General features: G+C 37.6%; 2 protein-coding genes and 1 long non-coding RNA gene across 6 annotated transcripts in view; 2 read left to right on the top strand and 1 right to left on the bottom strand.

The window, feature by feature from the left end:
• The window catches only part of rg (A kinase anchor protein rugose), a 402,779-nt gene extending 399,616 nt beyond the window's left edge, over positions 1–3,163 (top strand). For all 4 annotated transcript variants that reach the window (XM_090116635.1, XM_090116634.1, XM_090116633.1 and 1 more), the window contains one exon: positions 378–3,163. In XM_090116635.1, the coding sequence (XP_089972761.1) occupies positions 378–468 (91 nt within the window). In that variant the 3' untranslated portion in view covers positions 469–3,163. The remainder of the gene's footprint in view (positions 1–377) is intronic.
• A 1,764-nt stretch (positions 3,164–4,927) lies between these two features.
• On the top strand, positions 4,928–8,382 carry RpS3 (ribosomal protein S3). Its single transcript, XM_090116685.1, has 4 exons — positions 4,928–5,031; positions 5,325–5,628; positions 7,372–7,592; positions 8,175–8,382. The coding sequence occupies exons 1-4, from the start codon at positions 4,999–5,001 to the stop codon at positions 8,346–8,348; spliced, it is 732 nt and encodes a 243-aa protein (XP_089972811.1). The 5' UTR covers positions 4,928–4,998; the 3' UTR covers positions 8,349–8,382.
• A 1,522-nt stretch (positions 8,383–9,904) lies between these two features.
• On the bottom strand, positions 9,905–10,955 carry LOC149896970 (uncharacterized). The gene is made up of 2 exons (XR_016458238.1): positions 10,674–10,955; positions 9,905–10,435 (listed from the first exon to the last, which is right to left on the bottom strand). It is a non-coding gene; the product is annotated as an uncharacterized LOC149896970 (long non-coding RNA).
• Between the last annotated feature and the right edge of the window lie 9,390 nt (positions 10,956–20,345).

Raw genomic sequence — 20,345 nt, 5'->3', positions numbered from 1 at the left:
ATTCTAATCAGAAAACATTATTCTTATCAGTATAATTTTTATGTAAAACGTTTTTATATGCAAACAAACTAAGGAAGTTGATGTCAACTTTTGTACTATTAAATAATCTATTATGTTCCCGACAAACTCTAGCAATGACGCTGTTGAAGCCTAAATTGGTTCTATATCTTTTGACAAAAAATACATTGGTTTTCCTAGAGTATCTCCTCGGAACAGCCATATTAATTTTTGATAGAAGATTAGGATTAGATTGATTACATATTTTTTTAATTTTTTAGCAAAATACCGATCGCCACGGCTTTCTCTCTAGCGTACCTGTGAGCGATATCGGTATCGATTCTGGATAGTTTAAATAAAAAAACCTTAAATATTTTCAGATTCCTGTTGGCCGGCCTAGAGAACGGCTCGCTGGTGGTGTTCCACATCGACTTCAACAGATGGCACCACGAGTACCAACAGCGCTACTAAGCGTCTACGGCTACGGCGACCGACGCGGCTTTTCATTCCATTTATATGTTCCAATCGTATTTGAAGAATTGCTTCATTCAGTATACGCTAATAAACCTTTTAATATCCCTTAATGTTTGATTTCTTTTTGTTTGATTATTTTTTGCGTACCTAATCCTTCATTTGTATATAATATGTTAAAAATATAGTGCAACGTTTAGAAATGAGTTGGAATACATTGAGGCGCCGCGTTCGGTCGCCGGCTCCGGCCGCTCGCAAGATTCGCAAATTGTTAATAATGTACTTAATAAAATAGGGAAAGGTGGAGTTCTATCGTGTGACGTCACGATACTTGATGCTATAGTGTAACTTTAGTTTTAGTTGCGATTTGAGGATTTTAGAACTCTGTTCGTTTCGTTTCGTCGTTTCTATTTTTATATAATGTGACATTTAAATATTTTTAATAATTTAAATCACACCCTTAATATTACCTATATATTATCGATGTTCTTTTACAGCATCTATGTACAAAATGATGAAGTCAAAATATATACTTAATTTGTTATTTAATTAAAGTTTATTTGATAGTTATAAGTGAAGGCATTATATAATAAATAATTACATTCCATTTCGATTTGATTGTATATAATGGTTTCTCGTATGTTATGTTAGTGCCATAGGTGAATTGTGACGACGGCGAGAATAGTTAATATATTTTATAATTATTTGGGCCAGAAATTTCAGAATATTCGGAACTAATCTGAAAGCTGTTATGATAGATTTCAGTTGTTATATTGAGATGCTTTTATCTATGATTGCAATGTACTTAAATTATTAATTGTGAAATACTGGTCTTACTTTATTTTCTATTGCTTTGTTTTATATATGAAATTTACCTGTTTCTTTACTTGCGTCCATGTACTTAGTATTATTTTATTTTATTATTGTCTTTCTATACATTCCTTTTATACGGCTGTTGTCATATTTATTTATTTTAAATTTTTTCTACGTCTTTGGTGTCGGGTAAACTAGTATTTAATTTATACGAAATTATTCTAATTGTTATTATTTACATCATTGTTTTAATTTTTATTAAAGGGTCATATTGACTTTATTTGCTTTTTATTTATTTTTGTCCTTCTCCTTCGACTAAGTTACGTAATGTAGCAAGTAATAGTGAGGTTATCGTGCTAGGAAAAGCGACGGTGCCGACGGACAGATGTCCATTTTGTTACTTTCGCCGATTGTCAATAAATTGTTATGAATAAGAAATATTTATAATATTATAATGTTGTGTAAGCGCGCTGCGGCCGATACGTGTAGAATAGTTGTAAGCGAATGTTATGTAACGCGATACGATATAGTCTATGAGCCATATTTTTGCATTGGATTCACTCGCACCGCTCCTTCCGTTCTGTGATGTAGGCTTAACACCGCACTCTAGATGTTAATATAGATCTATCCGATTCTCTGTGCCAAACATATATTTACGAAAAAATCTAAACGACTCTAAATTAAAACTCTCTGCCTTCATCGACTTTCCTATTAATGTAGTCATTTAAAATTGGTAGATTTAATAGATCGAATACCGAGTAGTTTGTTGATATTACTGCGTAGATTTCTAGCGGATTCTTGCCGCTTAGATACCTAATTGTAAAAATTAAAATTAAACCCTCGTCTCACGTCCCGCTAAACCTTTTAGTGTAGCGAATCATTTGAACCGGTAATGTCGTTTCTCGCTTTCAAGTTAACATTACATTAGGGTTAAGTTTTTCAAAGTAAATTAAGGGGAAGACTTCCTTAGGATGGTATCGGGTATTCTGTAGTAACGCGGAAGACATTCACCACCCCGGGGGTGGGGGGGAGTCGGGGGCAGCACCGCACGGCACGCTACCTTTGAACACGCGACACGCAATTCTGTCCATTAGTCGTAAGGATAATATAGACGCTCTTAGGTTACACTTCTGAGTTATTTCATTTTGTAAGTAATGTCATGTACTAAATCGGTCTACGGCTTATCGCATGGTATTATAACACTTAGATTTATTGAAAGTAATTGTATTAAAGCCGGTGATCGGTGAGCTAATGCTTTTAGCGAATATCGATTGCGAATGGTAGAGCGTTATTTATAGTACATACATGTAATAAATAATATTATGTAACTTAATATATGAAACTTTGTTAATTATCTCATAGAATAATAAATTCATTGTAGATCTTTGTTTAACTCATTATTGTTGATTTTTTGCACTCGATAGTATTATGCGATAGCTAAATATATTATAATATTATAGTCATTAAATTGATGCTATGGCAGTTCATCGAGAAGTATTTTATTAAGTTTTATATTTTTAATTTATTATTTGTAACTCCTAAATAAAGGCACGGACGGTATGTGGTTGTTGTCACAATCGAGTTAAATAATAATGGCACAGTACCGCTCCTATACAGGCGTGAGCTTGTGCAGCCAGCAGGAACGGCTGAAATTGACTACCTATTCATTTCGCATAAATAAATGAATTTGCTAAGAAATATTAGCCTTTAATTATAATTTTGTGAGCTCCCTCTGAGCCTAGTGTGATGTAATATTTCTGTAATGTAATTGAATCAATCGATGAGACATTTAATTGTGCAATTTTTATTCGACTTTATGCTAAGTATATGGTGCGTTTACATGTAACCTATCGTATAATAAATAAATACATTGCATTAAATACTTGCGAGTTTTATTTTAAAAATATGAATTTCTCTTTCATATACTTAAGTTATCCTACTAAATATTATAAATGCGAAAGTTTGTGAGGATGTGTCTGTGTGTGTGTGTGTGTGTGTGTGTGTGTGTGTGTGTGTTTTTGTTACTCTTTCACGCAAAAACTACTGAAAGATCACAATGCAATTTAGCACACATATAGAGGGTAACTTGGATTAACACATAGGATAGGTTTTATCCCGGAAATCCCACAGGAACAAGAACAATGCGGGTTTTTCTTAGAAAACGCGGGCGGAAAGCTAGTGATAATCGTTAGTCCATTGAAAAGTTTCATTTGGGGTTGCGTTTTTTAGAGGACGCAATTTTATTTTTGTGATGTCAGTGTGCAGCTAAAACCAAGTTTGTGGGGTCGTCACCCTTGTCCCACGGCCGCCATCTTGAAAATAGCGGCTGAAATGGTTTTTACCTTAGAGTATATGTATAATAAACTATCTATAGAGTGCATACAACCAAGTGGGAACAGAAGGCACAGGTGGGAACAACACGATGCTCCCGCCGGGAGTGCTCGCAGTCGTGGTTGAGTGCTCAAGAAGTGCGTTGCTCTGGATTTTTTTTCATATTTACGAATAAACATGGTGAAATGTGCAAAAACGATACTAGAAAATATACAAAATTGGAATCCACTATCACATTTCATCAGTAAGTCGATTGTTATACTTATTTTTATGAAAATAAATCTAGCATCGCGGGGGTGAAGGGTAGGTGGGAGGCGGACACGCGCAGGCTCGCTCGCGCGCCTCACTGCCGCCACGTGATCGTAGTGATGTGACCTGACCAACGCTGTACTCGATATAAAGTTTACTAGAAGAACAGCTATATTTTAACAAATTATTTATTTAACTTTAAAATTAAAACTCTTTTAAAAATGTATTATAAATAAATTTGTGGTGTGTTTTGTATGATACACTTTTTAATATTATGAATGCGAATGTATTATAGTGTAACTGTAAAGTATAGTAAGTATACTCTAAGAGCGTATACGCACTATGCGGGTAGCCGCATTGCGGGTAGCCGTCCGGCTGACCGCAAGCACAATTATGTACGTAATATTCATTTCTATGCGCACTGCGATGCGGCTACCGCAGACCGCACAGTGCGCATAGAAATGAATATTACGTACATAATTGTGCTTGCGGTCAGCCGGACGGCTACCCGCAATGCGGCTACCCGCATAGTGCGTATGTACGCTCTAAGATTTATATCAAGACTTTCTTTATATAGAAAATAATAATTTATTGGGATCTCAAGTAGGGCTCAAGAAAAATAAAACATAATAATATTTATTATAGAATTCAATATTCCAAACTATTTTTGAAGTGAAACTTCTTTATCGGCGTTGGAAAAAAATTTAGTGTAACCTTTTTCCGTTACGCGCCATCTTGTTTTTATCCCTTACACGCGTTATTGACGTATTTCTGTAGTTGGTTAGACTTTAGAGTAAATTATTTTTTGAAAAATAAGGTCATAAAGAAGTTTCACTTCTTACGTGTGTACACTAGTACACGCACACATTTTTTTATATCATAATATTATTTTATAACATTATTATACACTAATTAGTGTATAAAGATTAAAGTACTTTAAAGATTAAACTAAAATAATCTTTATAACTAATATCACGGACTAATAATATGTAGGTAATTATTTATGTATTATTTTAATCTGTTGGATAAGAATCGACAAACATTTTTTTATTGAATAGTCTGTGAATAAAAAAATATGGCTTACTTGACACTGACGTTTGTCTGTCTTTTCAAGTTAAGCTCCGTTCCATTGCAATCATGGCGGTGAACAATATTTCGAAAAAACGAAAAGTATGTTGTGTTTTACTTAAAAAACGATATAAATAAATTACGGGTACCTTTCTTATATACACCATATTTGTGAAACCAGGATTTAATTTCAAAAACTTTTCGTGTTATGTGTGATGAATGTGGATTTGTTTTTGATCTTCTCGAGTGAGATATCTCATTCGTTGCAGTATACGGACAATAAGTGATCAGAATATTCTCATTCGGCTGCATTATTCACTTTGTTTTTACTTTTAATAATTTATCGTATCCGTTCTTTAAAAATTCAGTGAACAACATAACCTCTAACTTTACAGTTCGTCGGCGACGGAGTTTTCAAAGCAGAGTTAAATGAGTTCCTTACCAGGGAACTCGCTGAGGATGGATACTCAGGAGTTGAAGTGCGCGTTACACCTACGCGATCAGAAATCATCATTATGGCGACCAGAACCCAGAGTGTTTTGGGAGAGAAGGGCCGCCGCATCAGGGAGCTCACATCTGTAGTTCAAAAGCGTTTCAACATTCCCGAACAATCTGTTGAGCTTTACGCAGAGAAGGTCGCCACCCGTGGGCTCTGCGCTATTGCCCAGGCTGAATCTTTGAGATACAAGCTTATTGGAGGTTAGTATGGTGCTCACTAGTCACTTGTTAATTCATTTTTTTTTTGTTGCAAATCTGCTATTGTTTTAAGGTCTTAACTCTTAATGGATAATCTATTATGAGATTAATAAATAAAATAAATGGACAGTGCAGAGTTATGTAAAACTAGCTGTGCCGCGCGGTTTCACCCGCATTACTCTGCTCCTGTTGGTCTTAGCATGATGATATATAGCCTATATTACTCGAGGATAATGTAGCTTTCGAATGGTGAAAGAATTTTTAAAATCGGTCCAGTAGTTTATGAGCCTATACATTTCAATCAAACACAAAGTTTTCCTCTTTATAATATTAGTGTAGATGAGAGAAAGTAATTAAATAATTGTAATTTTTGGTTTTATGGCATTTAATTGCACGATTTAATTCCGCCATCCCCGTTTTTCCATCGATCGTCGAGGCGCACAGACTCTAGGCATCGCCATATGGTGGACGTTCCATGTACCCGGACAAAGCGGTTCGGATCGACATTCTTCATTCGAACCGCGAGGGACTGGAACATGCTTCCTGAGTCTGTGTTCCCCGACGACTACAATATGGGGGTCTTCAAGTGAAGAGTGAACGGGTACCTTCTAGGGAAGCGCGCTCCATCTTAGGCCACATCTCAGCATACCATCAGGCGAGATCGTGGTCAAGCGCTTCCCTATCATACAATAAAAAAAAAAAAAAAAATTAATTGGTAGTATTTATCGAAAGCAACAAGTATCATGGCTATTTTATCTTTAAATGGAACAATATGTTAACAGATTACTTAGTATTGTGTTTATTTATACAATAATGTACGGAAAGACTGAACGAATATTGCTAATTCTTTTTTTTTACTATTCCTTGAAGTACGAGGATGATTCTTATGGAGAGAAAACATAAACATGTTTCACCGTTGAAGCCGGGTGGACCATCACGCCCTTAGTACACCTACCCATTTGCGTGCGGCAGCGAATCTCTGCGAAACTACAGTGAAGCAATGTTTTCGCAACTTTTTCGCAATGTGTCTGTGTACTGGCCATTTCGCAGTTCCTTGCGAAACTATACTGACAAGGACGCAACTATTTCATCTATCTATGTGCTAGAGTGAGACATATCATATGCGAAATCCTGCCACACTACTGACAGATTTTTCGTTGTTTCGCTGCCGCACGTGAATGCGTCGGTGTACTAACGCCGTTAGTGATATAATCGATCTATTCCAACCAATTGGACTTCATTTTCTTTTTTGTTAAATGTTCAACCAATTAACATGAGTCTTTTAATGAGTAAAAGGAAGTTGTTAATCATTTGGTCCCAGTGTAGAATCTGGTGTGCTACCTTCTCATAAGAATATCTGTGACTTTTGTAGAGATTTATGTACATTTGCATAGGTTACTCACACTCATAATACAAAATGTATTTACAATAATTAGTGTGAATAGACTGTTACATTATATAATAATTTATACATTTCGGATTAATTATATTATGAGGTACTAGATTTCCGCCCGCGGCTTCGCCCGCGTTTTCAAAGGAAAACCCGCATAGTTCCCGTTCCTGTCGGATTTCCGGGATAAAACCTATCCTATGTGTTAATCCAAGTTACCCTCTATATGTGTGCTAAATTTCATTGTAATCGGTTCAGTAGTTTTTACGTGAAAGAGTAACAAACATCCATACATCCATACTTACAAACTTTCGCCTTTATAATATATAGAAGATTAAGATGTAAATATTGTACAGGTCTGGCTGTTCGTCGCGCATGCTACGGTGTGCTCAGGTTCATCATGGAGTCCGGTGCGCGCGGCTGCGAGGTGGTGGTGTCGGGCAAGCTGCGCGGTCAGCGAGCCAAGTCCATGAAGTTCGTGGACGGACTCATGATCCACTCCGGAGACCCCTGCAACGACTATGTCAACACAGCCACGAGACACGTGCTCTTGAGACAAGGAGTACTCGGAATTAAGGTAACTTAACTTGTACTATTATACAAACACAACTAAAAATGCATGAAAATTGATTTGCTAACAGATATAACTTGTGACATCAATAATTCGTGAGTAATAAGAATAGTGTAAACTCATCCACGGTATCAGGGATTGCAGTTGTCTGTCGACTGTAATCTAATTACTTGTGGAAGATCAATGAGCTTGTTTATTGGAGGGTCTGTCTGTATGGGCTCTTGTACGGTGCAAGCTCTACATTTTTATAATTATTGACATTCAATTTGAACTTTTAATAATTATTATTAATACCTTCCTTAGAAATATAATTAAAACAATAATTACCTATTGTATGTACAGTTAACATGATTCTTTACACATAAGAAATTATTTTTGGTTCCTACGGTGTTTGCATAATCGATAGTCTGTTCAGTTTTGCTGTAGTTTCAAGTTTTATATTGCTTTAGAAAAAATACATGTCAATATCTTCTAACAAAATATTCTATAATATGTTTGAATTGATTGATTTTGATTGAAAAGTTATTCTCAGAATAACTTAACAATATACAAAAGCGCATACCGCTAACGCAATAGTTTGTCTGGCAGGTGAAGATCATGTTGCCGTGGGACCAGCAGGGCAAGAACGGGCCGAAGAAGCCGCAGCCCGACCACATCCTGGTGACGGAGCCCAAGGACGAGCCCGTGCCGTCCGAGCCGACGTCGGACGTGCGCTCGCTCGCGCCCGCCGCGCTGCCGCCGCCGCAGCCCGCCATCGCATAGACTTAATGACTTAAATAAACTCTTTCACACATAAGCTCTCGTTTTATTGTGCCTTTCCTGACACTCGCTACCCTTCCTGTGATGTGTGCTTAGAAACCTGGGTCTCAATTTCGCTATTTTAGTTTAATGTCATACAATTACGATTCAATTGAGAGTTCATTTCAATTCAAATTCAAATTTTATATTTGCAAGAATTGTGTTAGAAATTACAGTTTTGATATATTATGTGGCTAATACATTCTACCCATTGATTAGGTGTGCACTGTACAAATATTAAAATAGAAAATAAATTAATGAATTTACACTAATTTTTCAATAATCATCATCACACGATTCCATTTTATTACATACCTGACAGTGTACGACCAGGATTTCCGCTTTTTCTGTCACAACAGCTGTTGTTAGGCTACTTAATAAAAATATACCAAAACGATGCGCCATCTTTGAAAGTGAATTTTTCTGGAGTTCTGTACATACCTACCATGCCAAAAATAAAGATGCCATTTACCCATTTTTACCATCCCAAGCATACGTAGCCGAGCCGTCATCAATTATTTATTTAAAAATTACTTTTCTTGAACTGATAATTACATTCAAAGTCCCCCATACCTCGCGCTTACTGACATCTACAAACTTCAAAGACCTGTATTTTGAAAACTAAGCTTCTAAATGCAAAAAAAAATTCGTGTACATACCGATACAGCATTTTAAGATGTTACAGGGCCTCCCCCAAAGAATGCCACTTGTCCCTGTCTTGGGCTGAGTTCCGGACTTGAGTCGACCTCTTGTTCTGGTGCCTCTTGGCCCCGACCACTTCACTGATCTTAGAGTCCATCTGTCATCTTTGTAACGAGCCAAGTGACCCGCCCACTTCCATTTTCCCTTCAGTGAAGAACCCAAGGCATCACATAGGTACTTTTATTTTTTTTTCCGAATGTCGATGTTCTTTATTATGTCTTTAAGTTTGATGCCTAGGCAGCTTCTTTCCATTCTTCTCTGGGTAGTCTGGATTTTATTTCTGGTTATGTGGCCGAAGGTCCATGTTGGGCAACCATAAGTAAGGCAGGGCAGTAGTGCTGTGTCCATGACTATTTTTTTAGTTGCTAGCGGAAGTTGCGATTTAAGTATCGAACTTGCTCCATGTAATCGCCACTCTCCGGTTTACTTCTTCAAAATTTCTTTCAATACTAAAGGAGATTTGTTTGCCTAAGTAGATATATTTGGTTACGTACTCGAGAGGGAATCTAGTAAGATGGGCGTCGCAGTGTCGTTATTCATTATTTTAGTTTTATCAAGATTAATTTCTAATCCTATATTTTTGCTAGCTTGGTTGAGTTCATTGATCATCTTATTTAAGTGGTGAGGGTTTTCCGCAAACAATATTAGGTATGTCATCGGCAAATCTAAGGCGCGGGTCAAACTCAAGCGGCGCGGGCGCGGGCGTGCCATAAGCGCACCTCTTGAATCTGTTTTGCACCACGTCCTTCTTATACATTTTGTATGAAAGAATTTTGGAAAGGCGTCGAGACGGCACGCCACGGTTGCGAAAATATTTTTACCGTAATACCAGGTGTCTATGGGACATTTTTGGTCACCTTCTGTAATTCTATCTTTTGTACAAAATTTTGTACAGTGGGTCTTAATGTAGCAGAGAAAATAATAAATCAAAATTACAAAAAATAAAGTTTATTATAGAAATTAAATAGAGAACAAAATTTTTCCATTTGAGATCTTTAGGCTTAACTTCTATTAAGGCAATATTAAATTACGCGTCCTCGACTTCTACTCCCACGACTTCCTTCTTCCGCGAGTGCTTATAATATTTCTTCCACGACTACAACCACGTGTCCAACGTAGACGAATTCGTGTTCTGCTGCGACTTGATCCTCGCAAAAAGGAGAATCATCATTGTCATCTTCAATAAGCGGCTGTTCATCTTCACTAGAAGAACTTGAAGATGAAGATTCCTCTCTTCCATCTGGCATGTACTCGTCATCCTGTCTTATTATATTCAAAAGGGTCCTCTTCAGCTTCTGACTCATATTCTAATTCATTTAGACACTGAAGAATCTCATTTTCATTAGAATCTAAAATAAAAACAAAAATACCTACTCTCTATGAAAAGCAGATACCTAACGTTTGATACTGAGAACCAATGCACAAAATATTGAACAAAATAATTGATGACTTTGTGGATCACCTTTATTCAATACAGCAACAATAAATATTAATAGTGTGTAATATTTACACCTCATAGTATAAAATAACATTAACAGTGACGTGGGAAAACTAGTGATTATATAAGTATTTTGAGATTAAACTTACTCTTAGCACGAGGGAGCGGCAGGTTTCGTCGTTCATCACAGCTAGTTTTGAAAATATACTTATTTTTTTGTTGGCAGCGTTGATAACATAGACAATACAAACTATTTAAGTAATTTTGACATGTGAAACTATTCGCGGGAAGATTTGAAAAAAACTTCAGTTGTTAAAAGAATAAGTACAAAAAATTGTACACTGGGCGGTTACTACTATAAACTATATGACAGAGCTGGGTCAGATAGCACTATTTTATTTTGTACAAAATTTTGTACGCGGGGTCTTAGGAGGCTACTTGTACTGTTGTTGTTTATTTTATTTAGAATATTAATATACATATTATATTTCATTTATGTTTATTGCTTTCAGTGATTCCCAGATGCTTTCGTGTATAATTGTGTCAAAAGCTTTTTTGTAGTCCACGAACGCTAGGTACAAGGGCTTGTTAAATTCTGTGAATTTTTCAATCACCTGGTCTACTACTTGGATATGGTCCAATGTGCTGAAACCGCTTCTGAACCCGGCTTGTTCGATCGGTTGATGTGCATCGATAACGGGGGCTATTCTTTCAAGCAGGCAGGAAGAAAAAAGTTTGTAAAAGCAGCACATAAGACTTATAGGACGGTAGTTACCCAAGTCTGCTGGATCGCCTTTTTTGTATAGCAGTGTGATTTCAGATTCCAACCATTGGTGCGGTATAGCTTCATCTTTGAGAATTTTATTCCATAGCATAGTGATTGGGGTCAGTAGCAAATTCTTTGCAACCTTGATACGTTCATTAATGATCCCATCTGGTCCTGGGCCTTTTTCCGGTTTAAGTCTCATTATTTGTTTCAATATTTCTTTTTCTGTAAACTGTACGATTGGAGTTGTGTCTGTACAGTGGATATCAGCCTTGGTTTGCTTTTGTGTGAATGGTTCACTGTATAATATGTTACAGTCAAAACCCTGAAACAGTCAATATCCTTATTGACGGTTATTAAGGTTATTGACTAAGGGCGTCTGTTAATATCCTTATTGACTGTTTTTATCTGAGAAAATCAGTTAATAAGGTTATTGACCGACACCCATAGACAATAAGGCGATTATCACACTGCCACGCACCACGCTGCATGTTGCGTGACTGCATGTTTAACGTTACTTGTAAGTATCTCCGTTTGTATAGAAAACACGCACAGTCCAACACACTGAAAATGCAACCACGCGCGTACATGCGGATCACGCGCATACACGCGGAGAAACATGCATCCCCGCGCGTAGGTGCGGGGCGAGACGTATGGCACACCGAATCCCGCAGTGCCGCGCGTCGTGATGCTCAGTATTGTACGACCACCACAGAGAACGGCGAATAAATGAGAGCCGCCGTGCGTGAATCTGCAAACGCACCTACGCGCGTGAGTGCGCAAAAAACCCGCACGATGATGCAGATCTGCACTCCCGCAGGAACGCGCGTAGGTGCTTGGACATGCAACATGCAGCGTGATGCGGGGCAGTGTGAGGATCGCCTAACCTTATTCACTGATTTAAAGAGCTGGCATTCAGTCAATATAGGTTTTAACCAACGTACTGAATAGATTTTAACACTTAAATCTTTCTGTAATGGGCAAGTAAAACAATAGCGAGTCGGTTCTGGCACTCGCCGGCAGCTGCCGCGGCACGCTCGCTTCGCTCGCTCGACTCGTGCGTGAGCGTCGCAGTTCAAACCTAACCTAACCTACTGGGTCAAATTTGACGCTTAAACCTTTCTGTAAAACTCGCTATTGCATTACTTGCCCAGCTTTTTTTATTATTTCTGTGCGAAATTTGCATTTGTTATTGCCAGACTGCAGAAAAGGTACCCATGTTTTGGTTTTATTAAGTTCTTTGTAAGCTTTTTTAGCAGACCTAGAATTTTCGAATTTTCTCTGTATAGTTTTGTTCTGTAGGTATCGTAACTTTTTTTTAAATATCTTTACAGGGACCTAATATCACGAGGAAGCTCTCAACATTGGATGGAGATACTACAAGAATCGGCGGATATCGAAACTATTTCGTCCTCATCATTAATTAATTATTACCGTCCTGTTTATAAAATTTTAACACAATTTGTAAATAAATAACTATATGTATATACTTATATATACAGGGTGTCCCACTATTGGTATACTAAGCGCGAAGGAACTTGTAGTTTTGCATACACTGATCACGTAAAAAATACTTAAAAAAAAATTGGGTCCAAAATTTTTTGCTAAATTTTTCCTGAAAATCCATGTTTTCTTCTCTAGCTTCGCGCAGCCGGCATATACTGCTTCTCTAATATGAGTATTTTGTCTATGAAAACATAATCTTAAACGATAGCTCACGTGCTGGTGGCAAAGTTGGGCAGGTTGCTTGTTTTGGGTGTACACATAGAGTTTTAAGAATTCATCTATTTGAAAAAAAAATGCGTCTGGATTTTTTAAATTATTTTTTACGTACTCAGCGTATGCAAAACTATAACCTCCTTTGAGCTTAGTATACCAACAGTGGGACACCCTGTATATATATTTTTTTTATTCCCAAAAAATGATACAGTACATTAGATACAGAAAATACTTAAAACTTAAAAAACAAGGTATAACTGGGTAAAAATGTGTAGACGTAATAATATTATATTATATCTGTATCACCTCAGGGAAAAGGATTACTGACTCAGCATGAATGTTACTGTGGTTACAGCTGAGGCTGTAACGCTGTTATTCTGTCAGCACCATATTAAGTAGAGAGGAGTGACTAATAACAGTAGGTATAATTTTAAAGAACGGACTAAATTATGCTATGTATTAAATTATAAAGTAAGAAGATTTTGATGTATGAAGTATGTAACATAGTTTGCCAGTCAGAACGTAGAATCGGCTGAGTGAGTTGAGAGGAAACGAATCAGTAATAAAAAATAAATAGTGTGTAATAATGAATTTATGAATTTATATTGCCAACGCCAAGTACGTAGAAGAAGTTAAAGACATCTTTCCAGAACAAAAAGCTGCTTTTGTTAGAAGCAAATTAGAATATTGCAGCGTAATATGGAATCCAAAATACAATATTCAAACTCAAAACTCAAACTCAAACATTTATTTATTCAATTAGACTTCTTCTAGAAGCACTTTTGAAACGTCATTAAGTACATATTTTTAACATTTACCACCGATTCGGAAAGCAGTATCTACGGAGAAGAATCGGCAAGAAACTCCATAGTTGCTCTTTTTAATCATGTCAGATTTACAATTTTACAAATTACCTAAGTAATATCATAATATATTATCATAATATGCCAAAGAACTGTCCTGTGGTTTTCACGCGACAACCCTCCATGGGTTTTTATCTTCCATTTATATTCCTTAATACTGTAATAGGCTCTCTTGACAAGTACATTTTTTATATAAGATTTAAATTTAGAACTACTAAACTCTTTAATATTATGAGGAATTCTATTGTAAAAGCGTATACCTTGGCCCATAAATGAATTTTTAACTTTAGCTAGCCGGAAAAATGGCATTTCAATTTTATTTCTGTTTCTTGTGTCATAACAATGTCTATCTCCTACTTTTGTGTGTAAGTAAGCGTTATTATGTACATATAAAATATTATTAAATATATACTGCGACGGTACAGTAAGGATACCAGTATTCTTAAAGAGATCTCTTAGTGAGTCTCGAGCACGCAAATTATATACAGAGCGTATGGCTCTTTTCTGTAATATAAATATAGTTTCTATATCTGCAGCCCTGCCCCACAGCAGAATTCCATAGGACATTATGCTATGAAAGTAGCTAAAGTAAACCAATCTAGCCGTTTCTTCATCGGTGAGATGCCTTATTCTTCTAACTGCATATGCAGCTGAGCTGAGCTTAGCAGCGGTGGTGGTAACATGGGCCCCCCATTGAAGCTTCTCATCTAATGTCAAACCAAGAAAAACAGTCGATTCCACAGGGTATAACACCTCCCCGTTTAAAATAATATTCCTTTTCACCTTTTTTACATTTGGGAGGATAAATTCTACACAATTTGTTTTTTTTGTATTTAATAGTAAATTATTAGCATTAAACCAATTGGATATGCGTAAAAGAGCAGAGTTTACTTCGTCAACATTTGTGTCATGTCTATCCACATTAAAAATTAATGAGGTGTCATCTGCAAACAGTACTATTTCACACATATCCTGCAAATAATAAGGTAGGTCATTAATATACACTAAGAACAAAAACGGTCCTAAGATAGATCCCTGCGGAACACCTATGTTAATCGGCGCACCGCGAGATTTCTCTCCATTAACGACAACGGTTTGTACCCTGTTCTGAAGATATGAAGCTATGAGATCCTGAGCTAAACCTTTGATACCATAAAAATTTAGTTTCCGTAATAGAGTGGAATGTTCTACACAGTCGAAAGCCTTAGAAAGGTCGCAGAATATCCCCAAAGCATTCTTTGAATTTTCCCATGCTTTGTATATATGTGACAAAAGAGCTACTCCGGCATCAGTGGTAGAGCGCCCCTTTGTGAAACCATACTGTTTGGCGTGCAGTAAACCATTTGATGCAAAATGACTATTTAATTGGTTTAAAATTAGTTTCTCGAAGACTTTGCTCAAAGTTGGTAATATGGAAATTGGCCTATAGTTATTACTGTCTTCTTGGTCACCACTTTTAAATAAAGGAATAACTTTGCTAAACTTTAGTAAATCAGGGAATATACCACAGTCGCAACACTGATTAAATATAAACGCTAGTTGATTGGCAATGTTTTCTATGATATTATTTACTAAATTTACAGACATACCCCAGAGATCACAATATGTTTTTTTTAAATTTAATGTTTTAAAAGTTTTAACAATTTCATCAGCAGTCACGTGTCGCAATTCAAATAATTTGTTACACTCAGCAACGTTATCCCTCAATAAAGACTCTGCAAGCGCTGAAGACGAATTTAAATTCTTAGTTAAACTAGCAGGGACACTACTAAAGAAATCTTCAAAAGCAAGCGCAACATCAGCACTTTTGTCAATGACCCTACCAGAGTTGACAAGTTTTATGGTACTATCGTTTGATCGGATTTTGCCCAATTCACTATTAATAATTGTCCAAACCGTTTTAACTTTATTGTCAGAGTTGCGTATTTTGTCTCTGATATACAAACTCTTGGCAGTGAAACAAACTTTTTTAAATGTTCTTGAATAATTTCTAACATAACTAAGAAATGACAAGTCTTTGTTATATTGTTTCATACCATATAACTCGTAAAGAACGTTCCTGCATCTGTGTATACTAGGAGTTGCCCATTGGCTGAATGGTAAATCCTTGGTAATAGTTAAAGATTTAATTTTAAATATTTTTTCATATTCACTATGAATGAACTTAAAAAGATTTGTAAACATTTCACAAGGATTTTTATGAAAGGATTGATTATTCAGGTCAGGCAGTTTATTATCAATATTATTTCTAAATGTATGAATGCCTTTTCTAGTTATAGGCCTAATATTAATTCTTTTAAATGTAGGTATGCAATCCCATTCAAAAACTACTTTCTGGCCACAGTGATCCGAAGTTAGCGTGTTGAGAATATATTTTTCTAAACATTTGCAATCACAGTATATATTATCAATACAAGTTGCAGAAGTAGGTGTTATTCGTGTGGGCTCATCAAAAAGTTTATACAGATTAAATGAATGAAACAAATTAACTATTCGTGTTGCCGTTTGTGTGTGTGAAAGTAAATCAATATTAAAATCACCACATACTATTACCTTCTTTTTACTCCTGCCTAAACGCTTTAATATTTCTTCCATGACTGTCTCAAACAAATTATAGTCACTGGAAGGAGGTCTGTATACGCAAACAATAATGTAACGCTCAAGCTCAACACAGGACAGTTCTATGGTGCGTTCTACAGAAAGGCTAACAATGTCAGTTCGTTCCTTGCATTTTAAACTATTGTGTACAAAAATAAGAGAACCTCCATGAATAGCATTTGTCCTAAAGTATATACTTTTTAATTTATAATTATCAATATTTATTAACAACTGACATGTTAAGCCAATGTTCTGTTACACAAAATATTTCAATTCTATTATGATTTAAAAATAATTCTATTTCTAATAATTTGCTAGCCAAGCCTTGAATATTTTGATGTACAATGGAAAAAGGCTGCTTAGCTGTTGTCTTACATACTAGTTTAAATCTAGCTTAGGGCTAGTTTGTCTATCACTTAACCTAGGTTGGTGTATATAATTACTACTACATAAAATTATAGTAGATCGATGGTCTGCTACTGAACATGTATCAGACTGGTTAATAATTTTATATGCTATTAACATAGCAAGTTCTCTCTTATATCTAGATGGCAGATACACTGTATTCTTTGTCAAACAAAAAGATTTTGTACAAGAATTTATGTCAAAATATATAAATGCATCACTATGATGATTTGTTAAATTATATAATTTTAAATTAATATTATAGATAAATTTGTTTTGATTTTGTGTCAAACCAGGCAAATATGGCAATGTACACAACATAAATTTGCATTTTGTCTCACTACTAATTTTCAACATTTTTTGAAATCCTATATCAATGTCATGTTTTTTTAAATTAAAACTATCTCCGTATAATATAATAACAATACTATTTTCCTTAAAACTAAAATTATCTAACGAATTCATGATATATGTAAATGAACTATTAGGAGTGCAAAAATTGGTTACTTTATGCCCTAAGTTGTTAAGCAAAGCGCCAAATCCCTGACCTATATTATCTGAAAACAACAACAATGAAAAATTCATATTAACAATATTGAACGCATTCAAAAAAGATTTTTGTGGCATCTTGCGTATAGTTGCAACGTAGCCAAAAAAATTCGTAGTTACTCAGAACGTCTTGATTATTTTAAAATACGAACACTTTATCAGAGGAGGAAGGTTTTGGATCAGGTCTTTTTACATAAATTGGTGAATGGTTCAATCGATTGTGTGTCATTGGTATCTCAGCTTAATTTTAAAGTTCCAGTCAGATTACCTAGACATTCTAATAATATGCCGTTCCATACAAAATTCCACAAAAGTAATCTAGGCCATTATTCAGGCATTTCTCGCCTTACCAAAGAATATAATAATATAGTTTCTGGCAATAACAAGACTATTGACATTTTCTCAAACACTGTACATAAATTTAAAAAGGAATTGCTCTCGATTGAACCTTTACCAAAACCCAGTTGATCAAATGTAGTTTTATTTTAACATTAATTGATTATTTTGCCGTCAAAATTGGATTTATTTTTGAAAAAGACAAGGTACAAGAAAAACGTTGTACAGCGGCAGCACTCCCTCTCGCTGAAAGTAGACCTCACTAACATCAGAGGTCTACACTCCAACCTCGTTGCAGTCCACTTCCACCTAGAGACTAGCAAGCCTTGTATCTTGTTCCTCACGGAGACGCAGATTAGATGTCCGTCTGATCAGGCGTACCTATCGTATCCCGGCTACACCCTGGAGCATAACTTTAAAGCTCGGTCAGGTGTGTGCGCGTACGTACGTGACGACATCTGCTGTCGGCGTCTCCGTTACCTTGAAGACCCCCATTTCTCTGTACTTTGGATGCTGGTGGACACAGGCCTAGAGAAACTCATCTATGCTTGTGTCTACCGAGCGCACAGCGGAGACCAGGAGACGATCAGGCTCACAGAGTACCTAAGTGAGGCGGCGGATGCTGCTCAACACAAATACCCTTCCGCTCAGCTAGTGCTTCTGGGGGATTTTAACGCCCACCACCAGGAGTGGCTATACCCATACCAGTGCACTGACCTCGCTGGGAGAGAGACGCGTAAACTCGCTATAGCGTTAAATCTCACCCAGCTGGTTCAAGGAGCGACGCGGGTTCCTGATGTTGAGAGCCATACAGCCAATTGCTTGGATCTTCTGCTGACAACCGATCCAGACCGTTACTCGGTAGCGATTTCATCGCCGCTTGGCAGCTCCGACCACTGTCTGGTGAAATCTGTATCTGTCTACTCGCCGCCCGATCCCAGTCCCAGGGGCTCTCGGCGCGTGTGGCGATACAAGTCAGCAGATTGGGACGAGATGCGTTCTTTCTTTGCATCTTATCCCTGGCGGCCTGTTTGCTTTTCTTCTGAAGACCCTTCAACCTGTGCGGATGCTGTGACTGATGTGCTGCGGCAGGGAATGGAGTACTACATTCCATTCTCCGATGTAGCCACGTCCAGCAAAGCTCAACCCTGGTTCAGAGCTGAATGTAGACGCGCTGAAGCGCTTAAACATGAAGCATATCTAGCCTGGGCTGATGCTCGACACCGCAAGGCCAAGGACGTATCTGAGAAGAAGAAAGCCTTCAACCGGGCCGCCAAGTCCTGCAAAAAGGCTCTACGGAAAGCTCGATTTGACCACGTTAGCCGTATAGGGAACAAACTGGCTTCTTACCCTTCTGGTAGCAAAGCGTTTTGGTCCCTGGCAAAGTCGGTTGAATCGAATTTCTGCCGCCCCTCACTTCCTCCACTGCTGAAACCAGATGGGTCGCTGGCTCACACTGCCACGGAGAAAGCGAACCTACTAGCTACTCTGTTCGCAGAAAATTCACGTCTAGATCCCGCAAGCGCCAAACCTCCCAGTCTACCTGGATGCGAGGTGAGCATGCCAGAAATTCGCATCCGTCAGACTGAGGTTCTGAAAACGCTGCGAAATCTTGACGTGAACAAAGCTAGTGGCCCTGATGGAATACCAGCCATAGTGCTTAAAACCTGTGCGCCTGAGCTCGCTCCTGTCTTGACACGCCTCTTTCGCCTTTCGATGATGACTGGAAAAGTACCGAAATCATGGAAACTTGCCAACGTGCAGCCTGTGCCCAAAAAAGGCAGTCGTGCCGACCCCTCCAATTATAGGCCAATTTCAGTCACGTCCATACTCTGCAAGACTATGGAGCGTGTACTGAACAGCAGGCTAATGGCACACCTAGAAGCGAACGATCTACTCAGTGACCGCCAATACGGATTTCGCCGAAATCGGTCCACTGGGGATCTTCTAGCGTATGCAACCTATATCTGGAGTGAGGCCATCGAGAATCATGGTGAAGCACTCGCAGTCTCCCTCGATATCTCGAAGGCCTTCGATAGGGTCTGGCATGATAGTCTTATTGGCAAGCTTCCATCGTACGGTCTGCCTACTGGTTTTTGCGCATGGATCTCAGATTTCTTGAGAGACCGGTCGATTCGAGTAGTCGTCGATGGTTGCTCGTCCGACCAATTGGCTATTAATGCCGGGGTCCCTCAGGGATCAGTTCTTTCCGCAACACTATTCCTGCTACACATTAATGATCTGCTGAAACCCGGTATCTATGGGTACGCAGACGATAGCACCGTTGTGGAGAGATACGCATCCAGCGCGCGAGCCAGTACGGCACAAATCCAGTCTCTACGGGAGGCGATGGTCGAACGCATGAACTTGTCCTTACAGGCAGTCTCCGAATGGGGCGAGGCCAATCTGGTCAAGTTCAATGCGACCAAGACCCAGGCGTGTCTATTCACCGCTAAACGGAGTCCATTCAACCTAACTCCGTCCTTCCAAAGTGTATCCGTACCGATAACTGACCACCTCGAGCTTCTTGGTATCACCTTAACGCCTACTCTCAACTTTGGTTCATACATTGAATCAAAAGCCCA

The sequence above is a fragment of the Colias eurytheme genome, chromosome 26 (assembly GCF_061535395.1).
Source record: "Colias eurytheme isolate Ceu_HAF_F1 chromosome 26, ilColEury1 Martin Lab GWU primary, whole genome shotgun sequence".
In the NCBI taxonomy this organism is placed as follows: domain Eukaryota; kingdom Metazoa; phylum Arthropoda; class Insecta; order Lepidoptera; family Pieridae; genus Colias; species Colias eurytheme.
This window is presented reverse-complemented; position numbering and strand designations above follow the sequence as displayed.